Source organism: Corvus kubaryi, unplaced genomic scaffold (genome assembly GCF_017639235.1).
Source record: "Corvus kubaryi isolate FWS band 111438036 unplaced genomic scaffold, C.kubaryi_AGA036_p1.0 37300, whole genome shotgun sequence".
In the NCBI taxonomy this organism is placed as follows: Eukaryota; Metazoa; Chordata; class Aves; order Passeriformes; family Corvidae; genus Corvus; species Corvus kubaryi.
Genome location: NW_024581093.1, coordinates 77,823 through 104,366, shown reverse-complemented (window position 1 = coordinate 104,366; position 26,544 = coordinate 77,823). Strand labels below are relative to the sequence as shown.

Below are 26,544 nucleotides of genomic sequence, written 5' to 3'. Positions count from 1 at the left end.
CACAAGCCATGAACGTCACTGGAGCTGAAAGCCACGGTCCTTTCTGAGCATGGTTCTGACAGTTCCAAAAAGCTTGTGGTGAGTGAGGGATCCCTGTGGTGACGGATGGATCCCTGCAGTGGCACCTGGAGCAGCCAGCCAGGCTCACACCGCTGAGGGTGCAGCCAGGATATGCCCCACTCCTGCTCCTCCAACAGCCTCCCATTCTCCTCCACCATCTAAGAGCAGCACAGGAAAAGAGGGAAGGGATCCTTTGAGGGGCCACTGCCAGTGCTGCACCTCCCATCCTGCTTTAGGAGCCTCCATCCCACGCCAGGGTGCTCGGAGGAGCTTACACAGCCTGACACCAGCACAGCATGGACTCAATGGAGGCACTGAACAGCCTCAACAAGGAGAGCTGAAAGATACAGGCTGACAGCTCGGAAATGTGGCCATCACACCCATGACCATCATCATCATCATCAAAGCAAGGAGGCTGCAGCCAAACAGGTGTGGGGAGCACCAGGCTGGTCCTCTCCTTCCAAAGTGGCTGCTCCCACCTGGCCCAGAGCACCCACCTGGCCTCAGGTCTTCTGCAACTCTCTAAAAAAATCCCAAACAAACAGGAGGGGAGGAAGAAACCCCAGATGTTTCCTGGCTTGTCATCCCAAATCCCAGCCTGACACTGGGTCTCCTAAATCATCCAGCTGCAAAGGCAGCTCCTGCTGAGGGACCAAGAGCAACCACCCCCAAAGCTAGGATTTGTCAAATCCTGCTGCACCATCTCTCAGAGAACCACAGCCACACCAGAGTCACAGAAGCATGGAATGGTTGGGTGGGAAGGGACCTGAAAGCTCATCCAGTCCCATCCCCACGGGCAGGGACACCTTCCACTATCGCAGGTTGCTCCAAGCCCCGTCCAGCCTGGCCTGGGACACTTCCAGGGATAAGGCAGCCACAGTTTCGCTGGGCAACCTGAAGGTGCCTCAGTGCCTTCACCATAATAAAAAATAACAATCCTGCAGCCTCTCCCCCAGCCCTGCTCAGCCCTGTCACGCTCCATGTGGGTCACGGGCACGTGGCCAGTGGGACGGAGCTGTGGTGCCTCCACGCAAAGTCCAGCGGGTCAGGAGGAACCGCCAACAGACGGGGTCACACCCGGCCACCACACTCTGCAGCACAGCACAGGTCTCCTCCTTCACCCACCCAGCTGCAGCCGAGGAAAGGTCTCTGGCAGACGAGGGCAGCAGCGTGTGGGGATGCTCCATCCCTGCTGCTCGCAGCTCCCACGGCTGAGGCACAGCCAGCTCCAGAAACCTTTTCTGGGCACAGTGCACAGAGCTGCCAAGCTCTGTAGCTCAGGTCCCACCTGGAGCAGGTGATTTCCATTGACCCCTGCTCCTGGAATCCCATACATTTAAGAAATAATGATTGTTCCAGGGAGACTCTCAACCTGAGAGCACGGCCACCCCTCCTCAAAGCCCTCTGCTCATTGACCAGAGAAGCTGTGGCTGCTCCTGGATCCCTGCAAGTGTCCAAGGCCAGGTGGGACAGGGCTTGGAGCACCCTGGGATAGTGAAATTGTCCCTGCCCATGGCAGGGGTGGGATGAGATGAACCTTACGGTCCTTTCCAACCCAAACCATTCCATGATTCTATGAAATGCAAGCCCTGGAAACATGTCTGCATTGAAGGCGAATCCCAGTCTACTCTGAAACCACATTTTGGTCATCCTGGCAGCTGTAACAGAGCTGGAAGATGAAATCAGATCATAGGACAGTTTTTTAATGGCTTAAAATAAAATTAAACCCAGCATGCTTACGGGAAGACAACTTTGCCGGGGTGGCTCCAGGAGCCACGTTGCTGTGCTGTGTGTCCTGCCAGGGGACACAGGGACACCTGATCCATGTGTGCAGCACCTCCCTGCTCCTCCTGAGACTCTCAGCTGCTGCTCCAAGCTGCTTAAACCCTGCTCAGACAGGCCTGGCTTCCCCCAGCCTCGGTCACATCCAGCCGTGCCCCAAGGCCAGGCATGAAGACATTCGAGGGGTCACATCTTGGCTGGTGCCAGCAGGCAGAGTCCCTGAAGTACACGGTGCCAGCAGGCAGAGTCCCTGAAGTACACGGTGCCCAGGGCTGCTCCGCACGTACGGAGCCACAATTAGAATGGGAACATTTTCATTAATATCCCTTGGCTGCTGCAGGTTGTCAGCACGAGCCTGGGATTTGCAAAAATTGATTATCAAGTTCAACCGAAACCCCCTAAACTCCTATTCATTCTGCAGTTGCAGAAATTTCCTCCTCCACAGAACATTTAACATTACAAAGCATGTGATCAACAAGATAAAAATAAATTGGAAAGCGACTGCTGCTTTCTCGCTCGCTGAGGGGAGGCAGCCGAGGACGCGGGCTCGTGCTTCCCAGTGGGAAGGGTTCAAGGCCAGCTGGATGGGACCTGGAGCAACCTGGTGTGATGACCTACCCTTAAGGGTGGGATGTCACACCTGGTCCAGCGGAAGGTGTCCCTGCCCGTGGCAGGGGGTGGAGATGAGCTTTAAGCTCCCTTCCAACCCAAAGCATCCCAGGATTCTGTGATTCTATGGCTCCAGTGCTGGCATCCCAGTGTGGGCAGTGTGGCAGCCCCTGGCTCCCTGAGTGGCACAATCCTCAGGCAATGTGGAGGGATCACATCAGCAAGATCCTGCAGTGGGTCTGAAACACAAGCAGGAGGATGGAGATGGAGCTGCTCCCAGCACCCACCTCCCATCCTGAGCCTCAGCTGGGTGAGAATCCCGCCTGGCACTGGGCTGGCTCTCCTGGCTCTGGCTGGTCCCAGGCTCACAGAGCTGCACATGTTATTTCAGCCCAGAGGATTTTACTCAGAATCAGATTTTCAGCAGATTTAAAGGTGTCCCTGCCCAGAGATCTCCACTCGCCAGCTCCTGCGGGCTGCTCCTGTGCCTCCAATTAACTGCGCCTCTGCAACTCCTTGCAACAACATGGAGCGACTGGAGAGAAACTCTCCCAGTGTTATCCACCTCGGCTGACAGAAAAAAAGCTGATTTCACACTAAAATCCCTTTAGCAAGCACAGACCCCAGCGATACGGGGGGGGTGCAGGCAGGGAGCCCCCAGTGCCGATCTGCAGCGGCGGTGGCTGGACCGTGCACACAGATCCCAGCGGGAGGAGGACCACGGCAGCCCACGGATGCTCCATGAGCCCGGGATGAGCCACACCTCCATGCAGCTATTTTTAAAGCAGCTCGTTTGCTGCTTGCTTCAGCCCTTCTGCAAACCTCCCGAGCATCAGCCCTGGTTTAATTCGGGGATCCTGCTCGGCTCTTCCCTCACGCTGACGCCAGCAGGAACCGCGTGTGCAGGCTTAAAGGGGAAAGCAGGAGCTGAGCCGGGAACTGCTCCTGCCTTTCACCACACAGAGCCCGAGAGGCTGCAAAGGCAGAGCAGGAGCAGATCCCCAGGACAAAGGGGTTTGAGCACTAGCTTGAGGGTGGTTCTCATGCCCACATGAGACTCTGGGCAGTGCTGCAATGGGGAGCACAAATCCAGGGCTGCTGGAAGTGCCTTGGCAACTCCACAAGAATCCCAGGGCAGATTGAGAGGGATTCAGTGCTGCTGGGCTGGCTCTGTGTGCAGACACAGGCTGAACCCAGCCTCAGGTGAAACGCAGAGGGGCAGGGAAGGCAGGAGAGCAGGGCGGTGATGGAAAACCTCTCGGAGGTTTCTCTGGCGCACGGTGGGACGCGTGCAGGTCGCGGGGAGGCCGGAGCCACGCGGCTCCTCGCTCCCCACGCACGCAGCACACCCCGTAACGCAGAGAGCATCTGCTCCCACTGCTCGGCATGACAACACACGCTCGGAAGGTGGAACCCTGAGGAAAAACACCACTTCCAAAGAGCGGCTCGCGCCGAACGTCTCGGTGCCGCGCGGCCACGCCGAGCGCCGGCTCACCGGCGAGAGGGGCTTTGCAACCGCTGCTGTGCCGAGCGAGCACGACCAGGAGATCAATAGGAATAAATTAGAACGGCACAGACAGCAACAGAGACTGCACTGCACCCCCGGGAGAGCACGCGGGCTCCGCTCCCCCCAGCCCGGCCCAGCCTGCGTAAGAGTGACTCATTCCTGCTGCAGAACTTGGAGGGCATAAAACGTTTTGGAGCATGTCGGCTCAAAGCAGGGAAGAGCAGGTCCAGCCCAGCACCGTGGCCTGGGGATGCACTCCCAGGCTCACAGGGCACCTGCAATGTGGGCCGATGATTCAGAAGGTGAAAGGCTGACAGCAGCACGGTCCCACCACATGCCAGAGCTCTGGGGCACTCCAGAACTGAAGGACAGGCTGAGGGGAAGGCTGGAGGTGGCAGGAGCGGCGTGGAAAGGGAAGCAGCACCGTGGCACAGGTGGACAAACAACAGAGGGCAGCAGGACAGGCCAGGACACTCGGTGGTGAAGAGCTCAGTGAGGAGGGTGAGCAGGAGACCCCTGGCATGCAGAGGAACATGGCTTGGGCTGGGGGGACACACTGGCACCAGGGGGTCATGGGCACGCTGCAGAGCCAACAGACCAGGGGCACAACCAGGAGGTGATCTGGAGGAAAACAAGAGGAAAAGCAAGGTCTGCCTTGACAGAAGGCACTCTGAGCTGCTCCCATACAACAGGGAGCTTGTTCCCAACTTGAAGGATGGAGAACCAGAACCTCATCCCACACTGCTGGGAAGGATGGTGGAGACCTTGGCTGTGAGTCAGGAGCAGAGGAAAGGTGCCAGAAGGAACAAGCCCCTTTATAACCATGTCAGGTCATTGTGTGCAGCTGAGCCCACCATCCCCACTACTCAGCTGGGCTCCCTGGGGATGAGGATCTGCAGGGCCCGACCCCACTGGCTGCAGTATTTTGAAGTATGATTTGACTGGAGAGGTTTAATGCTGTATGACAGCCTGTGATCCAAATCCAGGTGTTCTCCCTACACTTGTAGGCCAGACCCCACAGCTGTGCCCCGATGTGTAAAAGCAGCTCCTCCGTAGAGTGGCCACTGGCACCCAAAATGCTGCGAGAGGAGCCCAGAGGCTTCATCAGAAACAACAATATCCATGTTAAAAGTGAATAATTCAGAGCAAGACCAATTTTTAAGTCAGACCGTTCATTTCCCACGAAATAGAAAGAGCTGGAGGAGGGAGGACGGGGGAGGAAGGCTCCGGCCAAGCCCTCCCCTCCCGGAGCTGGGGCCAGGACACTCTGCAGACAGCGCTGATAAAAGCTCTTGTATTAAGGAAAAAGCCATCATTGATAGATTTTTGGTTCACAGAGACACAGCACACTGCAACCTCTCCCTCTGCATGTTAAGGAGGTGATGAGGGGGGAGGAGGGAGATTTATGGCAGCTCCCGTCATAAAACGACCTGGTTTTCTGCGCAGCCCTTCCCAGATGGCTGCTGCACACGGGGAGTTTCTCAGGGTGATCTGAAGGCTGGTGTGTGCTAGGCTCTCCACACTGTACTGGCATTATAGAGCCCAGCTAGGAAGGGAGAAGCTCTGACATTCACTCTCTCCCTGGTTGCTAGGTGAGAACAGTTTCTTACTATTTTAGTAAAAGGATTGAAATGACACAAGCAAAGAAAGCCCTGCTGCAGCGCAGCCCCTGCGAGCCCCAGCTGCACACACCGGAGCGCAGCCAGGCACAGGAACGGCACAAACACCACTGTGGGATGCAGATGCCTTTTTTAATAAGCCAGCAATTTGCTTCTCACGGATTCCCTCGCCAGCCTCGCCGACTTGGGACTAACGAGCCCGTTCCCAAGCCCGTTCCCATGCCATGCCGCTCCAAACGCTCCAGCATTAGGCAAGCAGCAGCCGGCTCCGGGAGAGGATGGTTTGGGTCAGCTGATTCATCGAGCATTTTCTAACCTACTAATTAGCGTCATGTAACAACCTCGGGGGATTAGAGAGACGGAGTTTGAAGCTCCAAGGCCGGCTCCTGCCAACCATATTCACACTGGCCCTCGGCCACCACAGCACCTCCCTGGCCAGCCACGAGCCCCGGAATCAGCCCTGGGCTCCCGGAGAGGTTGATGTGCACAGACCAGCTTGGAGAGCTGGTGGGGGTTTCCCTCTCCCTTATTCCTCCAGAAGCACCCAGGGAAGGAGATGGACACACAGGGAGAGAACTGGACAAAGAGGGAGGACTGGAACACACAGTGGGAGGGAGTTGGGCACCCAGCGAGGGACCCCCAGGGAGGGAGTGGGACACCAAGGAGAGCAGGGCCCCCAGCACTGCTGAGGACCACCAGCTTTGACCCAGCCTTGCTCAGGCGCTGTGAGAGGCCAAAATTATCTCAGCGTGCTCCGAGATTTGTACTGAGCCCCAACTCTCCCTGCTGATGACAAAAGGCCTGGAAACCACAGCTGTACCTCGAGCCAAGGGACTCAAGTGACAGCGTGACATCCAGCTGAGGAAACCATCCGCAGGAGGAGCGGGCACACGGCCTTCTGCGCTCCGTGCATCTCACAGCTGCTCTCCACCAGCGTTACCTGTCCCACTCCGCAGCGAGGGACCTGTTGCTGCGGATCCATCCCGTCAGAGCCCGCGGGAGGTGGGGAGTGCCCGGCCCCACGCCGGCAGTCTGGTGCCGTTGAGTCAGCCATGACTCAGCCGTGGCTCAGCGCCGCAGCCACAGCACCGGTGCGCCAGCCGCCCGTGCCCACCTCTCCTGCCAGGTGCCTTCCCAGCAGGACTGTTCCCATCTCCCTCTCCGCGTGTTTGTTAATACCACAATTATCCAATATTCCTGGGTTTGAAGCCCCCTCCCAGCGCGGCGCACGGCCGGGGAGCCGCGCACGCTGCTGGAGCTGCTGGGAGGAAAGCTGGCTGTGCTCGTTTGGCGGCTGCCAGGCAGCACGTAGGCTCTGGGCAGCGCCTGTGGATGTGGGGAGATGCCACACGAGGGAAGGAGAAGGAAGGAGGAGAAGTCAGAGGCACAGAGATGCTGCTCCCACAGTGCTGGAGCTGTAACATGCACAGTCTGGAGGCTCATGGCTCGATGCCATTTTTTTTTTCCTAAAGACAGTTTATTTAGTTAACTCTGAAGAACCCGAGAGCCAGAATTGTTGCTCTAGAAACCATTTTGAGAGAGATTATTTTAAAAGATTTAGCTCTGAACTAACCGTACCCAAACCATGCGCTCAGCACAGTGCTGGCCAGTAACGCCTCCGGGAGCCCACACAACAGAATCCTGCAATGGTTTAGGTTGGAAGGGACCTTAAAGCTCATCTTGTCCCACCCCTGCCATGGGCAGGGACACCTTCCACTGTCCCAGGCTGCTCTGAGCCCCAGTGTCCAGCCTGGCCTTGGGCACTGCCAGGGATCCAGGGGCAGCCACAGCTGCTCTGGGCACCCTGTGCCAGGGCCTCCCCACCCTCACAGGAAGGAATTCTTTCCCAATATCCCATCTGCCCCCAAACCGTCCCGCAGCACCAGCTGCTGACCCACCCCTGGCCAGGGTGGGTTTTGCTACCTTTCCATGGGAGACAAACCCACCTCTGATGTTTCTCACCCCACACATGGAGCACCTACGTCAGGGCTGAGCCAGAGCCATCCGGGAAAAAAGCAACACACAGCGTGCTAAGGAAAATGAGTCACTGCAACACATCAGGATGAGGATCCACGCTATTGTTTAAACATTTGAACAGGAGAAAAATACCCCACTAGAAGCAAAGAGAGAGCTCTGCTAGCTCTCAGCTCCCACGTCCTTACAGCTGAATTCCACGTGGCCGTGGAATATCCTGGCACACGCCCTCATGCACACACAGCAGCCCATGGACACAGCCTGGGAAGCAAGACCACATTACATAAACCACCCGGGGTCAGCCAGCAGCGATGGTGCAATCCCGCTGCTCCGAGGGCTGGGAGCAAAGCTGAGGAGCAGAACAAGCAGCAGCCGCCTCCCCCTCCTGCAGGAACGTGGGGTGGGTGCACAGCAGCCTTTGTTCCAAACAAAAGCCTGTCCTGCATGTCACACGTGTGTCCTCAGCCAGGTGCCACTGATGGCACCAGCTCAGACTGGGGGGGACTCCTCCACCCCCAGAATGTGCAGCTTCTGCGCACCACAAACACGTCTGTACCTGCCTCTACCTCGAGCCAGGCCAAGGACCAGACAGGCTTGAAACACCCTGCAATGGGATGATGCAAGAGCAGAGCAAGGTGCCAGGAAGTCTTTTCCCATCTCCAGCATCTGATTCCTGGAGTAAACGATGTCAGGGAACAGAAACAGGCTCCTGCTAAGCACCAGTCTGACTGTGCACATCGATCTGCAGCTCCCTGCCGGGATCTCCAACCCAGTGGCTGAGTCACTTCCTCCCCAGTCCCCACCAAACAGGTTGTTGAGACTCGCCTGCACCTTCCACACACCTTCCCAGAGTTTGTGAGAGCCCAGTTTGTCTTTAAATGGGTCTCTGAGTGCCATGACCCCCCTCCAGGTCTCCTCTGGGAGCTGGGCTGCCGCTGCCCCTCAGCTCACCCACTTCCCCAGGAAGGACGAGCTCTGGAGAGGAAGGGGAAGAGCTCTGCAGAGGAAGGAGAAGACGTGTCCGGAGCTAAAAGTCACGCAGCTGCAGAAAGCAGAGGGGTAATGGGGGAGCCCCTGGGCAGGGGGGTCTCATGGGCTGCTGCTCCCACCCAGCAGCCGCAGCCTCTCCCAGCAGCTCTCCCTGCTCTCCTCTGCATTTGGTTTCCTTCTCGCTGCTGCCAGCGCAAACATTTCCAACATCTCTGCAGCCAGAGAGCCAGCGGAGCCCTGGGAAAAGCAGATCCCTGCCGTGACGTTCCAGCTGTCACGAGGGTCAGACAGCCCTGCAGCCAGCTTGGGCTCCAACTCTCAACCCAGTACTGAACGTAGCACAAACACCCTTGACAAAGAGCAGCTCCAGCTCTGGTTAATCAGCTTTGCCTGGGCCCGGCCACCCTCGCCAAGGTGACACCCCAAGGGAGACACGACAGCAACCCAAAACTCTGCAAACAGCCAACACGCTTCAGACAATTAACAAATGTTTGGAAACTTTCTCTCCGGACAGGGAGTTCAGGAACACAAACCCATGGAAACACTGGGCCAGCCTCAGGACACGTCACCACCACATGTCCCTGCCCATGAACAGCCCTCACTGCTGCAGTGGCACTCCTGGCCCTTCCAAATCTGCCCTCCCAACTCCTGAGCCAGAGGAGACTCAACCCACGTCATCCCATCTCCCAGGCTCACCACAGAACACCACCAAATACAGCCTTTGTACCATTTTCAAGGATATTCCCAACTTTTAGCCTGTTCTATCTCTTTACACAATCACTGAGCTTTACCTGACCAGAACTATTTCCAAATGCAGATTTCCCAGGAATGTACAGGAAGAATCCACACAAACCTCTGCCCAGAAATCCACAGCTCAGCCCCTCACAACCAAACAACACAATTTTCTCCATGCCAAAGCTTTGTGACAGCTCTTCCCAACTGCTAACAAATCCAACAGCCCATCCAGGAGCCTCATGCACCAGCCACTCTTCTGCTACAAGACTGACCTGCTTGACCAGATTCTACTTGTTGGTTTTCTTTTAAAGACTATTCATCTTTATTCCCTTATTTTCTAAGTTCTCACAAGCAGGCCCTGCTCCATGGCTTGTCCCAGCCACAGTTCCTGAACCGGGATAGTCAGAAACAAGGAGAACAGACAAGAGCTGAAGGAAAGGGGTCCCCTCACACAGCCATGGCTTGGTCCACCTAAAAACATCCCTAAGAACAGATGTGCACGTGTGGAGCAGAGCAGTCATCCCATCCAGTCCCTTGTCCACATGCCTCTTCCTTCAATTAAAAAATACAGGGAATTTGATACAACACTTCCCTACGGATTGGCTGCACACTGGATCCTGTGTGCTCCCCACCAGCCCCATCACCCAGGATCTGAGGGTGGAACGTGGCATTTGTGTACCTGTATCCGAGTCTTTTTGATCTCCATTTGTTCCGACAGTGAAAGGCAACTTGCGTTTGGTCGCTCGCTCTTTCACCTCTTTGCCGCCATCGCTCCGGTCCAACTTTGGAGTCTTGGTTAGAGAAACTTTATCTTTATCCTGGAAAGAGAAGAGACCAGATCAACAGGAGCCTTCCCCAGACTGTGCTCACCTGACTCCCCAAATCCTGCACTGGCCTCATGCAACATCCCTTCCCTTTCTGCTGCTGATTTCCAGCATCAGGGTTTGCCAACGCAGCCTCCACCAAGATCTAAAGCTCTACCACCACCAGAGAAGAGCCAGGCCAATCAAGGCTGCTGCATGGTGCCAAATCCCAACCAATTCATGTGACAAATGAATTGTTTGCGTGAGGCTGAGGATGCACCTGGCTGTGGGCACAGAGGGAAGGCAGGCTGGGATAGGGGAACCTGAGGAATTCCAAATGCAACCACACGACAAGAATGACCCATTCCTGCTTTGTGTCAGTCCTGTTTGTTCAGGCTGGTTTGGATTTCAATGTGAAGCAAAAATGCTGTGAACTGCTCGGAAGCAGGAAGAGATTTTGAAGGAACGTCCTGAGCAAGTTACAGATACTGAGACAGATGAGATTTTTCATGTGACCAGGGAGAGCTGGTTCCCAGCTCAAACTCCAGGAGTCCAGTGTGCTGGGACTGCACAGCCTGAGGTCATGCCCTGTGTTTTCTGTGTGTGAGGAACAGGGTTGTTTTAAGTGAGCAGTTCTGGACTGACCAGTGTGCCCCTGCCCGAACAACAAGGGCAGCACAAGCGGCTTTGTCACAGATCTGACTTCAACAACCCAGCAAAACCCAGACTCTGCGCTTTAGAGGCAGAGTGAGATTAAGTACAAGAACCTCAGTACAGGAAATCATGCCAGAGCGTGGCTGGAAGCTCAGACGAGCCAGCCTAAGAGCATTCCCTTGTTTAGAGAGGCACAGTCCTGCTGTCTGGCCCTGGCAGCTCCCTGGCAGGTGGCCCCGGTGCCAGCAGTCACAGGACTGCGGCGTCACCGTCACCGCGTGCGTCGCTCCTTCCTCTTTCCGTGTCTGCCTGGAGCCCACACTTCACCCACAGCAGAAAGAGAAGCCCCTGACTCGCCCCAGGGGGATGTGTTTGCACATCCCTGCGCCACAGGCAGCGTGACAGCCCCGGGGCCGCCCTCCAGCGAGGATGAAGGAAATGGGTTGGGGAATCCCTTTTTTGGTAAAGCAAGAGAAACAAACCTGCCTGACAGGGCTCTGTGGTGGGAGGCAGCCAAGGCACGCTCGGAGCCCCAGGAAGGGCAGCCCTGCTCGAGAGCAGCCGGCGAGCACCGGCCCCGGAGCGACGGGACAGAGCCCCCACAGCCAAAATAAACACTCCAGCATTTCCTTTAAACCCTCCAGATTGAAAAGCTTTTGACTTATGTTTTCTGAGGTGAACAAAAATAGTTTGGAATAACAAATGATGCCACTTCTACTGCTCTGAGGTGGCGGTGAGGCCAGGGAGCTCCCGTCACCTGCCAGGAATGTCATGTTGTGAGCAGGTACCCTGGTCTGTCCTAGTTCTATGATTCTATGAAATATTTTATCAAAAGGATAAATAAAATGTGTATGTTTTCTGAATAAAAGCCACCAAATAAATAATGCACCTTGTCCCACAGTGGCCATTCACATCCTGAACTTTTCCTTGTATCTACCTGAATGAAAGGCATCTCTGAACACTGAAGACATGAGTCTGTGAGGTTCCTGCCAGGTGAAGCAGTCAGGGCACCAAGGCTGTATGAGTTCAAGAAGCATCTGGATGATGCTCTTAGACACACAGGTAGGTTTTCTGCTGGATTAATGCTGCCTGGGATCTCTGTGCACTCAGGAGTGAGAAAAAGGGCAGGACAGGTAAAAATGCAGCTCATTCTAGAAGTTTGAATCATGGAATTGTTTGGGTAGGAAGGGACCTTAAAGCCCATCCAGTCCCACCCCCTGCCATGGGCAGGGACACCTTCCACTGTCCCAGGTTGCTCCAAGCCCCATCCAGCCTGGCCTTGGACACTCCCAAGGATCCAGGGGCAGCCACAGCTTCTCTGGGCACCCTGTGCCAGGGCCTCACCACCCTCACCGGGAAGGATTTTTCCCTGATATCCCGTCTGTCAGTTTAAAGCCATAGTTATTGCCATGTTGCTAAGATCTCCGTGTTGGAGGAGAGACAGAGTAGAGGAATGATGACAAAACCCTTCTCAGAGCAGAGGGTGAGCCCAGCGTGGCCCTGGCAGTGTCCGTGTGAATGCCGGTGCCGGGCACGCTCAGGCAGCGTCTCCTCTGCCTCCGCCCCAACGCTCGGAGCTGCTGATCCCGTCAGTTCAGCACAATTAAATACCAGGAGCCAAGGAAGCGGCGGCAGCTTTGAAGATTAATTCCTACAGTAGCACAATGATAACCTTTTCTACTAATTGGAGCAAGGAAGATCCAGACTTTGCTTCCCCCTGGAAAGCAGCGACCTGCTGGGGATGCCTGCAGCAGCGGGTGGAACGTCAAGGCAGTTGAAGAGTCCAGCTCCTGAGAGTTTTCATTTTCTTATTTTAAGCTTTACTTCCCTAATTATTTCCAATTCTGTAATGAAGAATGTTGTCCTTTACTCGAGTAAAACCTTGTTTCATTTTCAGGTCTTCTCATGTTTAAAGTAAGCTCAGACTCATCGGAATCAGGTTTCACAAATGGAACAAATCCAAATTAGAATCACAAAATCCTGGAATGGTTTGGGTTGGAAGAGACCTCAAAGCTCATCTCATCCCAACCCTTTTTGCCATGGGCAGGGACACCTTCCGCTAGATCAGGCTGCTCAGAGCCCCATCCAAGCTGGCCTTGACATTGCAGAGCAACTTGTATGAACACCCCTGTGTGAGAGCTGGGGCTCTCCAAGGCCGGGACAGGAGTCTGGGGATGGGGAAGAGTCGAAAGCTCAGCAGCAGCAGCAAGTTCCCCTTTGCAGGTGTTAATAAAAGCTGCTTTGGCAAAGGGCTGTCAGCAGCCGTGAGCAGAAAAAATCCCCTCCTGACACATCACACCTGCAGTAAGAGTTGCACTATGAGTAACTGAGCCCACCTTGAGCTACTCCTGCAAAAGTGAAAAGATGCATCACGAGTCGCTCTCAGCCGCCGTGGTTGGAGCACAAACCCACCAGGAACTGGCCCCAGCAGCCACCCAGAGCGAGCTGCTGCAGGGTGGGGATGGAAGGGCTTCTCCCATCAGCACCACAGACCCTGACATCAATCTGCTCAGGGCATTTGTGACACACGAGCGGGCCAAAGGCCAGTTCTCAGAGCAGAAACAATCCTGTGGGATTTTTTGATGCAGATTTCTGCAAGACAGAGACATTTAGATGGGGCTCTGAGCACCCTGACCTAGTGGAAGGGATGAGATAAGCTTTAAGGTCCCTTCCAGCCCAAATCAGTGCATGATTCTACAATTTACAAAGGCATGCAAAGAAATCCGTATTTCCAGCCCCGTCACCTCGCTCCGACAGAGCCTGACTCGCAGTCCAGTGCTTATGCAGAGACTTGCACTGCCAGCCATGGAAATCCCCAAAGCCCTTTGTTCTCCAAAATGAGCTCTAAGCATTTCAGGTTGTGATGTCAGTAAAAATTAGACAGCAATGAACAAAACCAGCATGGGCAGCCTGGGAGGAGAAGCCCAGGAAGGCTCCAAGGCTGGTGCCCTGGGCAATGCCCCACATCAGATTCCTGCTGTGGGCAAACAACCCACGCTGCAAAAAGCAAATGCTGCCACAGAGGGACTTTCCCTGCACCAGAGGGTCTGTCCTGGCTGTGCCAGCAAGAAGGGAGAAGGGGCAGAAGATTCCCACCCTGCATCACAAAAAGGAATGGGTGCAGTTTTACCCAGAAAGCAACTGGATTTGGTGAAAACCAAACAATTCCCTAAATCTGGGCCCCCCATAGCCTTCCCAAAGCCAGAGTACAACACACACACACGAAGTTCCAGAAAGTCTGAATTTGTGTTGTTATCAATGCTGCAATAAAACATGTGGAGCATGGAGGTGACTGGAGCTGAAGTCCCGTTCCTGTGAGCCTCAGGCACCGAAGTTTGTAAGAAATATGACCCTGTGATGAGCACGGGTTGATTAACTTCACTGAAATGTCATCTCTTCAGTCACCCAGATACTCCTGCAGGTTTCACACTCCGGTGAGTGACTCTGTGCTGGACACAGAGCCCAGCACTCACTCATCCAGTCTGGAAAGTCCTGACAGCACAACAGATTTCATGAAGAACTGAAAAATAAGGACCACGTTTCCCTTCTCTGAAAAGAGGAGAAGGGGAAGGAGAAAGACCTCAAGTTTTTTTAACCTCTGCCAGCTCCTACAAGCAAAAACCAGGGTAAGTGCTGTTCTGCTTGGTGTTCACTGCAGCAAAAATGCACTTTTGACTATGCAAGAGGGAGCATTTCCCCATAAAGAGGCAAAGGCTGTGCTGAGCACACGGTGTAACCATGCAGCCACGCCAGGCCAGGCCCACCAGGAAATGCTTCTGACAACTGACATAACCCTTGCTGTGGTGCTCTGTTCAGCCTAAGTCATGAGTAATCGCCTGCTATGGGGATCTGTGGATCTAAACCAGAAAGGAGAATTATTCATATATGGCATGCAGATTTCTACAAAAGCCTTCAGGCTAAAGGGAGCAGGAGGAGCCCAGGGGCTGCCAGCGCCCGCCCCGGGCAGGCTTGTGCAGCCTTATAAGGGCTCCACTAACCTCGGGAGAAACGGCTCCTCATCCAACACCACAGAGCATCCAGCGCCCTCAGACACGCTCTTTAAACCACTTCACTCTCAGGGCTGCATCCCACCAGTTCCTAAGTCCCTCCTGTGGAGGGGCAGGGAGCAGAGAGCCAGGAGTTCCCTCCTATAATGAGCTCTACTACTGCCAGGCAGCAGCTCACAGCCACTTCCTCAAAGCAGGAGCCCTCTGGAACAGGGCAGCTCCCCTGAGAGCCTGCTGCATGATCAAGCATGGAACTCAGGTTCAAAAGTTGGTGATTCCAGAATCCTGCAATGGTTTGGGTGAGAAGGGACCTCAAAACTCATCTCGTTCCACCCCCTGCCATGGGCAGGAACACCTTCCACACACCAGGTTGCTCCAAGTCCTGTCCAACCTGGCCTTGGACACTCCCAAGGATCCAGGGGCAGCCACAGCTTCTCTGGGCACCCTGTGCCAGGGCCTCCCCCCCCTCACAGGGAAGAATTTCTTCCCAATATCCCATCTAAACCTCTCCTCTTTCAGCTCAAGGCCAGCCCCTTGTCCCCTGTGGTACTCAGCCCGCTGCAGCACCAGGACCCCCCTCCACCTGCCAGAGCTGCAGAGCCCAGGCATGCAAAGCCTGTTTAATGCTAAATCAACTATCAATATTAAGGTCACCGTAAGAGGAAAACACTTGGTTGGCACCACTTTGCCATGCTCTCCCTGCGCCCATGGCGGGTCCCTGCGCACAACCCAGGCTCTGCCCTCCCTCTCCAGCCTCGAAGGGAAGCTGAGCCAAGTCCCAGCTCGGGCCTTTGAACGTGTTGACAAAGGCAAGATAAATGCAAGGCAGTGGTTGCTGACAGGCAGGTACAACAGCGTCTGCAGGGAGGAGGTCGAAGTGCTTTTCCCCTGAGTCACTGCTCCGGCTCAGCTTCAGAATTAACCAGAAACAGGGCAAAAGCCACTCGGGCTGGAGCTCAGCTCAGCCCCTGGAAGACAAGAGCCTGCGAGCGTCTCCTCTGTTGCAAAAGCCAGAATTAAAGGAGCAGGAACTCTGCCCCGTCCCCTCTCAGCGCCACTCCGGGCAGGCCTGTGCCTCTGAATGGGAGGCAGGAATTGTGTCCTAGTTCTTTAGCCAGCGGGAGATAACTCCGCTTCCTGGCGTGCCCCGCGCCGCTCGACAAACCTGCTCTGTAAATAACACGCAGCCTTTAAGCTGCCGGGAGTGGATGAAATAAAATGGGAGCTGATTCATATTCCAACTGATCCTCTCCCTCCCCGAGCACCTGCGCCAGCATTAAGCTTCTTACCCAGCACAGACCCAGCCTGTATTTACATATCCTGCACTGCTGGGCACAGCCTCCTTTGCCAGGGTAAATCCTGGCATCTTCCCCATGCTACCAGGCAGCTGTTCCCCCTCCAACACCCCTAATCCCAGATTTTCCCCCTCCTAAGAAGCCCCACGCTGCGCCCACAACACTCCTGCACCGACCTGCACGTGCAGTGACACAGAAAGGGGAACGTGGCAGACGCCACCGAGGTGCTCCACAACCAAATCCTGCCTGGGATTTTCCTGTTGGTTATTTTGCATTTTCCCCATTTTGTCAATAACAAGAGCTCAGTCATATGAGGACTTACTGCCATCAGTGGGGTGGGATTGCTGGGGAAGTGACGGAGCTGGGGCTCACCGTGCTCAGCTTCAGCTCCCGGGGCCTGGCAAAAACTCCCAGGGGAATGCTGAGAAACTGAGCAGGGAGATGAAAGAGAAGTGGATGAGATTTGTTCCTTAGCACAACTCAGTAGATGTAGGTTTTCATGTTTATTTAAAAGCAACATTTGCACACAGTTTTCTGGACAGCTATTGACTGGAAATGACTGATACTGAGAAGGGGGGAAAAGCTGAATGAGAGGAGGCTGAGCTCACACCTAGAGCAAAACAGGATGAAGAGGAGAAGTGTGAAGGTAAACTCAGATTTCATCTCAGTAGTTTCACCTAAGCCACACCAAAAACCAGACAACACCTCAAATCAACCCTCAGAAGCAGCAACTTCAGCAGAGCAACTCCCAGGCTGAGCCGGTCCAGCTGTGCTGCTGGGAAAAGCCAGACCAGCCGAACTGACAAGGACCTGGATTTCCATCCAGAGGAGGAGAAGCTCCTCCCTCACCCAGCACACACTTGCACCATCACCACATCACTTAGGTCTTCCACAGCTTAGTGCAGAAACCCCTAAAACACACAGAACTTGCAAAAGAGAATCTTCCAAAGCATCCCCTGTCACTCGGCTGACTCGGATCCAGGTGGGAACAGCACTTCCTGGGAAGGACTGCAGCCACAGGAAAATAAACCCAACCCCATCAGCTGGCAGAGCACCAACACACCAATGTAAATCCTGGGATAAGAGCCCAGGGCAACCTCCTGCCACGTCAAACGCTGCCATGGCTTGAGGACTCCAGGCTCAAGGAGCAGCATCCCCGAAGGAAGGCAGGTGGCCCAAACATGTTACCTTTTTCCCCGTTTGTTTCTCCACCATGTCGTTGCTGAGAGAGAAATCTTCTGACTGTGGTGTTTTAGAACACCCACCCTTGGGCATCGTTCTGCCTTCCTTACTTGATCTTCATTTATGCTGCCATCGCCTCATCATCAACCGTCTGTTGGGAGAGAGGAAAAGGGAGGTCAGACATCTCCAAAGGATCTCTCCATTGTGGGGGGGAAAGACAAGGCACTTCCCATGAGGATAAACCCCCTCCCAACCCCTGGATGGAAACTCTGGGATGGCAGAGCACCCTCAGATGTGGGAAAAGCTGCAGCAGGCTCCTGTCACTTTCCCAGTGAGTAACAGAGGTGCTGCAAGGAATCACACATGGAATCACACAGAATCACTGAGCTTGGAAAAGACCTTCCAAAACATCGAATCCAACCTGTGCCCGATCCCCACCTTGTCACCAGCCCAGAGCACTGAGTGCCACCTCCAGGCCTTCCTTGGACACCTCTAGGGATGAGGACTCTGCCATCTCCCTGGGCAGACCCTTCCATCACCTGACAACCCTTTCCATGAAGAAATTCCTCCTGATTTCCAACCTGAACCTCCCCTGGCACAGCCTGAGGCTGTTTCCTCTCATTCTGTCACTTGTTTCCTGGGAGAAGAGGCCAACTCCAAACTGGATCCTGCAGCTGCAGACACGGCTTGTCTCATATGCAAGGAACAACCTAGAAGGGATCAAGTCCCATCAAAGAGCAATATCCCTCCTGCTCTTCATCGACAGCATCACCCCAAGCCCACATAAAGCTTCCTGCAGCTGTGGCTTTGTCCGGAGCACGGGGACAGGAGGACAGACCCAGTTTGCCACACTGAATTCCCAGACACTCGCAGGACCAAACAAATTACAAAAGCTCCATTAAAAAGGCACTCTTTGAACATGTTGCCATCATGAGACAGGAGCAGGAAGCACAGAGGGCTCGGTGTTCCTGGAGCAGCTTGTCACAGCTCCTCACCCTGCTCTGCACCTTGGCTGGGGAAAGCCAACCTGGAGAGGACAAAGCGCTCCCTGCTCCTCGTGTGTTGCTTGGTTACAGGGCTGGAAAGACAACTGCCATGTGAAATGCAGCGAGGCACAAGCTGGAGCAGGGCTCAGGAACACTGGCTGGAGCCAAGGCCCTTTCAGGTGAACAGGAGTATCTCCTCTCCCAAGACCAGAGGCTGGAAAGCATCAGTGCAACGGGATATCTGTGCGGAGTGATCCCCAGCAACCCCAACAGCAATGAGCTCCTCAGCGCGAGGCTGGAATGGCACAAACAGAAACTTTTCCCCAAGTAATTGTCACCTGTCAGCCCTAAATTGCACCCATTTCCATCTTACAGCAGTGGCTCTGCAGAGCTACAACTGCAGGAAATTGTCCAGGGAGATGGGAATTCTCAGTGAGGAGAGAGAGAAGTCCTGTATTTAGAAGTTCCCTGGAAATCCCTTCAAAATTTCTGTTCCATTTACGCCTCAGAGGCTTTGGGACACTTTGGGTTGTTTTCCTTTCTTTTAAAAGGTGTTTCAGAGGCCCCAGCCCAGCCTGGCCCTGCAGCAGCACAAATTCCCAGACCAAAGCACCAGGCACAGACAGTGCTGGTGTTTCCAGCAGGAGACTGTGCTTCCCAAGGCAGCTAATTCTGCAGCCCAGCTCCTCTGCCTGGGCTGTGGGAAGGCTATTATCCATATGTAGGAACAAAACTTTGGGAACTGAGACGTCCTTGTGCCCCTCTGCTTGACATGGGGACAGCTGAGCTTTGGGACATCCCACCAGAGCCCAGAGTGTCCCCTCCATGCTGCACATCCATGGGGTACCTCCAGAAGCAGCTCCAGCCATTCCCAGCCTCAGGAACCTCTCTCTCTGCCAGGCATCATTATCCAGCTGGGAAAATGTAAGAATTATTTCCCCTTGGTTCCTCTTATTCGGGCTCATTAAGGTGCAGGTACAGGAGAAAGGAGCGTGTGCCTGGGAGGAGGCAGGAGCAGAGGACAATATTCCCTTCAATATTCACTGCAAATCCAAGAGGGGGAAATTCAGATGAAGTGCTGGGCAAGGGAGATTTATTTACACCTTACAGTAGATATTAAACCCAAGCAGCTTCACCTCTGCTGACAGTGGGACCGGGCCACGCTCTGCTCCCATCGGCAGCCAAAACCCAACCCCGTCACTGCCAGCACCTCACTCAAAGCACCCCATGACCTGCACCCTGCCAATGTATTCCCAAAAAAATCGTGTCCACTCCCAAGTCTTTGTGGCTGCTTGTACCAGGGTAGGCACCTATTCACGTGGAGCTTCCAAAACCTGTTTAACTGAGAAAAGGCCAGACGGATGCCAGATTAATTCTGCGCCCCTTCTGTTCGCAGAGCTGACTCATTACACTTGGAAAGCTGGCTGCCTCTCCGGGTAAACACAGCCCTGGCCTGTTCCACAGCTTGCAGGGAGTATCACATTTGCACAACAATTACCGACAATGCAGCAGCCTTCCTTTCATTTTTAAACACGTTTAATAAGTTCGTTTCATTTTTAAGCACGTTTAATAAGAGTCAGAGGGGAGGCACAGATTCCCGGCTGGAAGAGTCTTCCCCGGCTCGCGACAGAGCATTTGCAGGGTGGCAAATCTAGGGCTGCAGAATGACAATTTGGCTTCAATTCCTCCTAATTTAGGAGATGGACGAGCCACTCCCTTTCCACAACGCCCCTCTCAAACTCACCTCCCTACAGGAGACAACCAGCACCCTTCCTATCTCACAAACAATTAACTCGGCTCCTCCGAGGAGCTGATTACATGTGGCTGCACAATACCAAGTGGGAGACCGAGTGAGCTCAACAGAATATAATCCCTCGTACTTCTCCAGGAAAACAAAGGAGCTGTTTACCCCTGGCCAGGGGCCAGCCCTGGCTGCGCGCGCGGCCGGCCCGGTGCACACCAGCCCCCGGCCTGGCCACAGCAGACCCCGCAGCTGGAGAGGCTGGATCCCACACAACCCCCTGGGAAAGTGGTGAATAGAGAGGGGGAGCCTGCCCTGGGATGGACTAGCCTGGGTATGGCAGCTCCTGGGCTGGATCCAGCAGGGAAGGCTATGGCAGCCCCAGCCCATGGAGTATTGCCATCCAGGAGAAAGCTGGAAGAGCAGGGATGACACCCAGCCCCGTCACCCTGCTCTGGACTGGGTGCCCTCCTGGTCCACCTTGCCCTGGATGGGTGTCAGAGCCCCCACAGCACCCCCGAGCACCCTCCCAGAGGACGGAGGAACAGGACTGTCAGGAACACAACCAAGAGCAGGGCTGGAGCAGCGAGGAATGAGTCTGGCTGGGAATGGCAGAGCCAGCCCCAGGCGCACCCACCCACGATCGTCCCCTGTCCCCTCGATGGGCCAAGGAAACAGTTGGAAATGGTTTTTATTTTGCCCAGGGCATACCAAGTCAAAGCCACACACTGAGACCAAACACTTCTGTGAAGGACCTAAAAAGGCCACGGCCCCGAGAGGGATGGAAGGGAAGGGGATGTCATCTGGCCCTTGGAGGGAGGAGGACAAGGAGGAGGAAAGCACTGCTGGCTTCAACCCCAGGACATCTGGGCAGCCGGGAGGCAGCGTGGGAGCAGTGGCACCCACTAGCCAGGACAGGCTCCAGGATGGGCAAACTGGGACAGGCACAGAGAACAAGGACAAAGCCCACGGACAGACTCCAGCCTGTGCCAAAAACCAACACTGGGCCCGATAGGAGAGGAGACTCCTCATTAAACAACCCTACGGATCCCATGTACATTTAAACTCCCCATCCCTACCCCTCCTGCCTCATGGAACCAGTGAGCAACACCCCAACATCTGTATCTGTGCCATGGGCAGGGACACCTTCCACACACCAGGCTGCTCCAAGTCCTGTCCAGCCTGGCCTTGGACACTTCCAGGGATCCAGGGGCAGCCACAGCTTCCCTGGGCACCCTGTGCCAGGGCCTCCCCACCCTCACAGGGAAGAATAAAGAACATTTCCAGATGTATCTCCAAGGGGAATGTCAGCTTTTCCTGGTCCCAGCCCTCCTTCCCTGCCCTCCCGCAGAGCAGCCAAACTCCTGCCATTCAATCTGAAGCCACAACAAATGAGCTCATGCCCACGATCTGTGCATTGGAGCCTGCTCGTACCCCGCCAGCTTGGAGTAAAAAAGATTGTGGAGCCTTCTTTAAATGCCAGAATAGGAGGGAGTTGGCTGGAGGCTCCTGCCCGTCCAAACCCCCCGATGCAATTAGAGCCCCAGACATTATTTGCACAGATCCAACACGTTTGTTTGGTCTGAAAAGGTTGGAATAGGAACAAGCCTGTGAAAAACGAAAATTTTAATACTTCAGGCTCCTTTTAAGGACCCTGTCTTAAATCTTTGTCTTAGATTAATAACTCACATCCACAATTTGACACCTGTCCCCCAGCTCTGGAAAGCAAAGGGAGAAAACCAAGAGCTGATGTCTTTCAACACACAGAACCACAGAATCCCAGAATGGTTTGGGTTGGAAGTGACCTCAAAGCTCATCCCGTCCCACCCCTGCCATGGGCAGGGACACCTTCCACTATCCCAGGTTGCTCCAAGCCCTACCAACACTTCCAGGGATGAGGCAGCAACAGCTTCTCACAGCTTCTCACTGCCCCAGCCTCAACCCAGCCCTGCTGTGTGTTCAGGCTGCTCCACCACTGCATTCCCAGCACCTGCCCTGCACCAGTTTATCCTCCACCTGTGCGGCCAACATGACTCACAATTAGTCCCTGAAACCGCCTGTGAGCACCAGCAGGACGTGCAGTTTGGGGAACAAGGAACAACTGCTCTTTGTGCTGCAGCTCAGCTCTGGAAGAGCAAAGTCCATGGCTTTCCACAGTGAGTACACACGGCCAGGAGCAGCAGGAGCCCTGCAGACCTGCATGGCAAACGCAGGTGGTTTCCTCAGCACCTGACAATGGGTAATCACAAAGATTAGCTATTACTGAGCTAGAGCTGTGCAAGGTGCTAATTCTTACAGCCAGAACTGAGACCAAGGAGAACGGAGAGCCTGCGTTTCCCAGAGCACAGCCGGTGGGGACGCGCCTCCGCCCGGTGTCACAGCTGGGCTCACCCCGGTCTCACAGCTCTGTCATGTCCTCACCTTCAACTCCACATCCCTCCTTACCCTGAGGACCTGTTACCTGTTTGCTCCTGGCTTTAGAAAGGGGATGTCGCTCCTTATCAGGAGTTCTTAGAGATGACACATCTTTCTTCAGCTCTTTGCTCAGCTTCTTCTCTCCTGTTCTCAAAGTCATTGCCTGGTCCCAAATAACTGTCCTTTCTTCCACCTTTCCGAAGTATTTATTCTGCCTTACCCCATGTATCCTGACCTCCTGATAGCCTGCACAACAACTGGCTTGGGCAAGGCTTGCTGCTCTCTCAAACACACACCAGCCAGGTAAACTTACCAAGTTGTAATCACAAAATCCCATCTCATTCTGCCCCTGCCACGGGCAGGGACACCTTCCACTGTCCCAGATTGCTCCAAGCCCTGCCCAACCTGGCTTTGAACACTTCCAAGAATGGGGCAGCCACAGCTGCTCTGAGCAGCCTGTGCCAGGGCCTCCCACCCTACTGTAACAAAATACAACGATCCTGCAGCCTAAGTTACTTCAATTAAACTGAATTGAATAATACTACTGAATTACAGCAGCTATTAGTACTTCAGTCTTTTGTGGGACAGATGCTCCTTCCCAGAGTTCCTCAGGACCTGCAGAAAACAACACAGTGGAGCAGCTCAGGCTGCACATGGATGTGCACCCAGCTCTCCAAGGATCACCATGAAGATGATGCTCATGACTTCACTGGGCACCATGAACGTCCGGCTCCTGCACGGTTCTCCAGCATGGCTCCACTGCGTGAACCCATCCCTGCTAAGGGGTTCAATTCAAACCACAACCCCACACCTGTGACCTGCCAGTGTCTCCTCCTGCCCCAGCAAGAGGTCAGTAGTCTCAAATTCTGACAACTCGACATATTTCTATTGCACCAAGTGTTGCTATTTAACAGAATTATATTTGGAAATTTCTGCCCAACCACGCTGTGATTCAGAGTCTTCCAGCTGGGACCGTTCTCAGGAGACACAAAATCCAAACGAGAAGAGCCATGACAGTGCCCTGCACCCACGAGCAGCCACTCCTCCTGTGTGGTTTCTCCGGGAGCAGTTTTTCCCACAAACCCTTCCCTCAATTATCCGTACACAGCTGCCTCTGGTATTGCTCCATTTCGGGATGCTGCCGATGATCTGGTTCCTGGCCAAGTTACAAAACTGCAGTTTGAGTCAGTGCTCGGGGCTGCGGTCTGGGAGCGGGATTAGCTGCGATGTGGAAACCTCTGGAGCAGCCGGAGTGTTAGAGGAAGGCTGGAGCAGCGCACGGCCCTGCTGCACCGCTGTTAGCCAGGGCAGGACAGTGACTGTGACACTGTTGTCCTCTCCGGGATGGCTCTGGATCACCAGCTCAGACCAAAACCTGCCGGAGAGGGAGGATTCTGCGCTTCTTTCATCTCCTCTCTGCTTCTCCTGGACACCCGTCAGGCTTCAGCCAGGGAAGAGCTGTAACCACGTCTGCCAGCACAGTCACTACCAGAGTTTCTGCACATCAACCTCCTTAGAACAGTGATCAACTCCACATGAATCTTCCCAGTGCTGCTGCACATGGGAGGAGAAATGCAGCCCGAACTACCCAGCACAAAGAAAACAAGGCAGAAATGTGATGCTGGGGAGCTGAGAAGTCCAAGGAGGACGAAGCCTTCACCCACAGCTCACCAGGATGAGAGTGGGATCTTGAAGGTGCCACCAGCTGGGAAAGACAGGGATCTCCCAGAGCTGCTTTATCCTGGAAAAATTTAAACACCACAGAATTGCAGAACCAGCGCCATTCCCAGGACAGTTTGGGGAGCTCTGCCATGCCCAGCACAGAGCCGTGGCTGCGGCTTCCAAGTGCAGCTCGAGGGGTTCAGGAGCATCAGCCAAGCCCCAGGAACGAGCCAGACCCGATTTTCAACTCAGAGAAACAAGTGAGCACAGACAATTCCTGACCATCACGGACCAAAGGGTGACAGATGAAGCAGCAGCGGCTGTCGGTGCCCTGGCAGCGACCTGCGTCACCCACCCCGCGGTGGCACCGGGGACGCGGGGCTGGCAGGGGCTGCTGGCTCGCTCCACTCCCTCCTCGGCCAGGCCGAGGCTCCTCTGCGCTCCCACCTGCACAGGGTCCATCTTCCCACTCCTGTCCCAAGGGGAGGCTGCGGGACCAACACGGTTCCCGTGGAAAGCTCGTGGTGGCTCCGGCGAGTCCCATCTGCTGCTCAGCTGCACAACAGGAAGGCTTGGGAAGGGAGCAGAATGAAGGATGCATTTGGGCTCATTTTTGGCTGTTTAAAGGAGCACAGGCGTCACCGTTCCGTGGCCTCATCACTGACAACTCTGTGCCTTGTTCAGCCCTGGGCACTCAGAATTGGCTCTAACATAACACAGCTGAACAGAGACCTGGCCCTGGGAGTCCAGGCTGCTTTAATTCCATAAATACTCCACATTCACAGTGTCCATCTCTGTACATACATGTCCACATGGACACACGTGCACAGACACACAGACATTTAATGTAACACCCAAGTGAGACTCACTGCAGTTCTGCCCAAGTTTTGGTATCACTGTGTCCACGTCTAGGACAAGAAACAGCCTTAACTACAGATAAACCACATGACTTAAGCACTTAAACTCGAGAGGAGACCACAACCAAGCACATTCATTACATGACAAAGAAACCAAAAATATTTTGCAAAAGGTGCCATGACCATTGCAACAGGGACCTTCAAGTTGAGAAGACCCTCGACTGAGGGCTCTGCAACACCAGCTACCCCCCCAGTGAAATCCCTGCTTGAGCCTCGGCGGATTTGGACACAAGATTTGGGATGTTTGTGTTTATATCTCGTTACAGTCCATGATGTCGCAACAGCAGAGTAACATCTTCTCCCAGCTGTGAGCAGGAAAATCCACGGTAATGGCAGCAAAACATTCCCCCATTCTTGCACAATTCTTCCCAGGATCCCTCTCTCCATCTCAGCATCCTCGTGCTTCCTCACAGTGTGGGAACCTCAGAAATATTTTGGTGGATTCAGGAGTAAAGACCAGACGGAACATATTTCACACAGGGGCCCTGAAGGCATCAGGCTTTGGGGAAAATCCAGCACAGAACTTCACTGATTTCCTCTTATTTGGGGTCTGCAAACCCAGGAGTTTTGCTTTCCTCTTTTCTTTCTCACTGAGGCCAGTGGCTTCCAGATTCCAGACTCACATTTGATCCATATACAAAACACTTTGCAGCAACACTGGGATTTGTTTGCCATGTTACTGTCAGCCTTTAAAGGACTGGGCAACAACTGAATAGACACGGACAGAAGGCCAGGCTGAAATGAGCCTGGAGCAACCTGGGCTACTGGAAGGTGTCCCTGCCCATGGCAGGGGGTGGGACAAGAGGAGCTTTAAGGTCCCTTCCCACCCAAACCATTCCACGACTCTGTGAAAAGACTGATTCACAGCTCACATTAAATTGGAATTCTGTAAGCATGGACGGCGCTTGGGGAGATGAGGAGAAGTCCGGGCCATGTGAAGTTCCAGCCCTGTGCCAGGGCAGCACTCGGCAGGGAAGCCTTTCTCCCAAGCACACCACGCACCACGGAGCAGCTCGGCACAGCGCCAAGGCCGGGCAAGCACCGGGCTCCGGCCGGAGTCACAGCTCCGTGCAGGCAGGAGGGAAGGGCAGGGAAGCCGAGGGAAAGGGAGGGAAGGAGTGGGTGCGTGGAAGGGCTTCCATGCACATTTCTGGGCTCGCTCGGAGCTGGCTCCTCTTGTCCTCAGCTGCTGGTGCTCCCTCCCAGCAGCTGAGCTGTCACCACATTTTTTGTACCACTCCAAAAGCCACGGTGGCTCCCCGAGCCCTGACACACTGACACCAACAGTGTATTTCCTGATTGTTTCAGCCTGAGCTGGAAGCTGAGCTCTGGCTGGAGCAGTGCTGCTGACGACAGCCCATCACTGCTGAGCAAGCTGCGTGACAGGAAAGCGCTTGCTGTGCTTCCGTGGGGCTCCGCGTGCCACAGCCAACACAGGAAACATGCAAATCCTGAGCTGCTCCAAGCAAACGCACACCCTGCGCTGCCAGGTGTATGGGGAGAAGCACCTTGCTCGTTACCTTCATCACTTCTGCTCATCTTGTCCCAGAAGCCAAACTCCCCGTCCGGTTTTCCCATTCCTGGTCCAGCATGCGGTGACTCCGCT

At 54.6% G+C, this 26,544-nt stretch overlaps 1 protein-coding gene across 1 annotated transcript in view; it reads right to left on the bottom strand.

Moving 5' to 3' along the window:
• Positions 1 to 26,544, bottom strand: part of ANKRD11 (ankyrin repeat domain 11) — a 111,631-nt gene that overhangs the window by 15,800 nt on the left and 69,287 nt on the right. The window contains exons 3-4 of the mRNA XM_042027000.1: positions 17,224 to 17,368; positions 9,956 to 10,094 (exon numbers count right to left, since the gene is read on the bottom strand). Coding sequence (XP_041882934.1) covers positions 9,956 to 10,094; positions 17,224 to 17,310 — 226 coding nt within the window. The 5' untranslated portion in view covers positions 17,311 to 17,368. The remainder of the gene's footprint in view (positions 1 to 9,955; positions 10,095 to 17,223; positions 17,369 to 26,544) is intronic.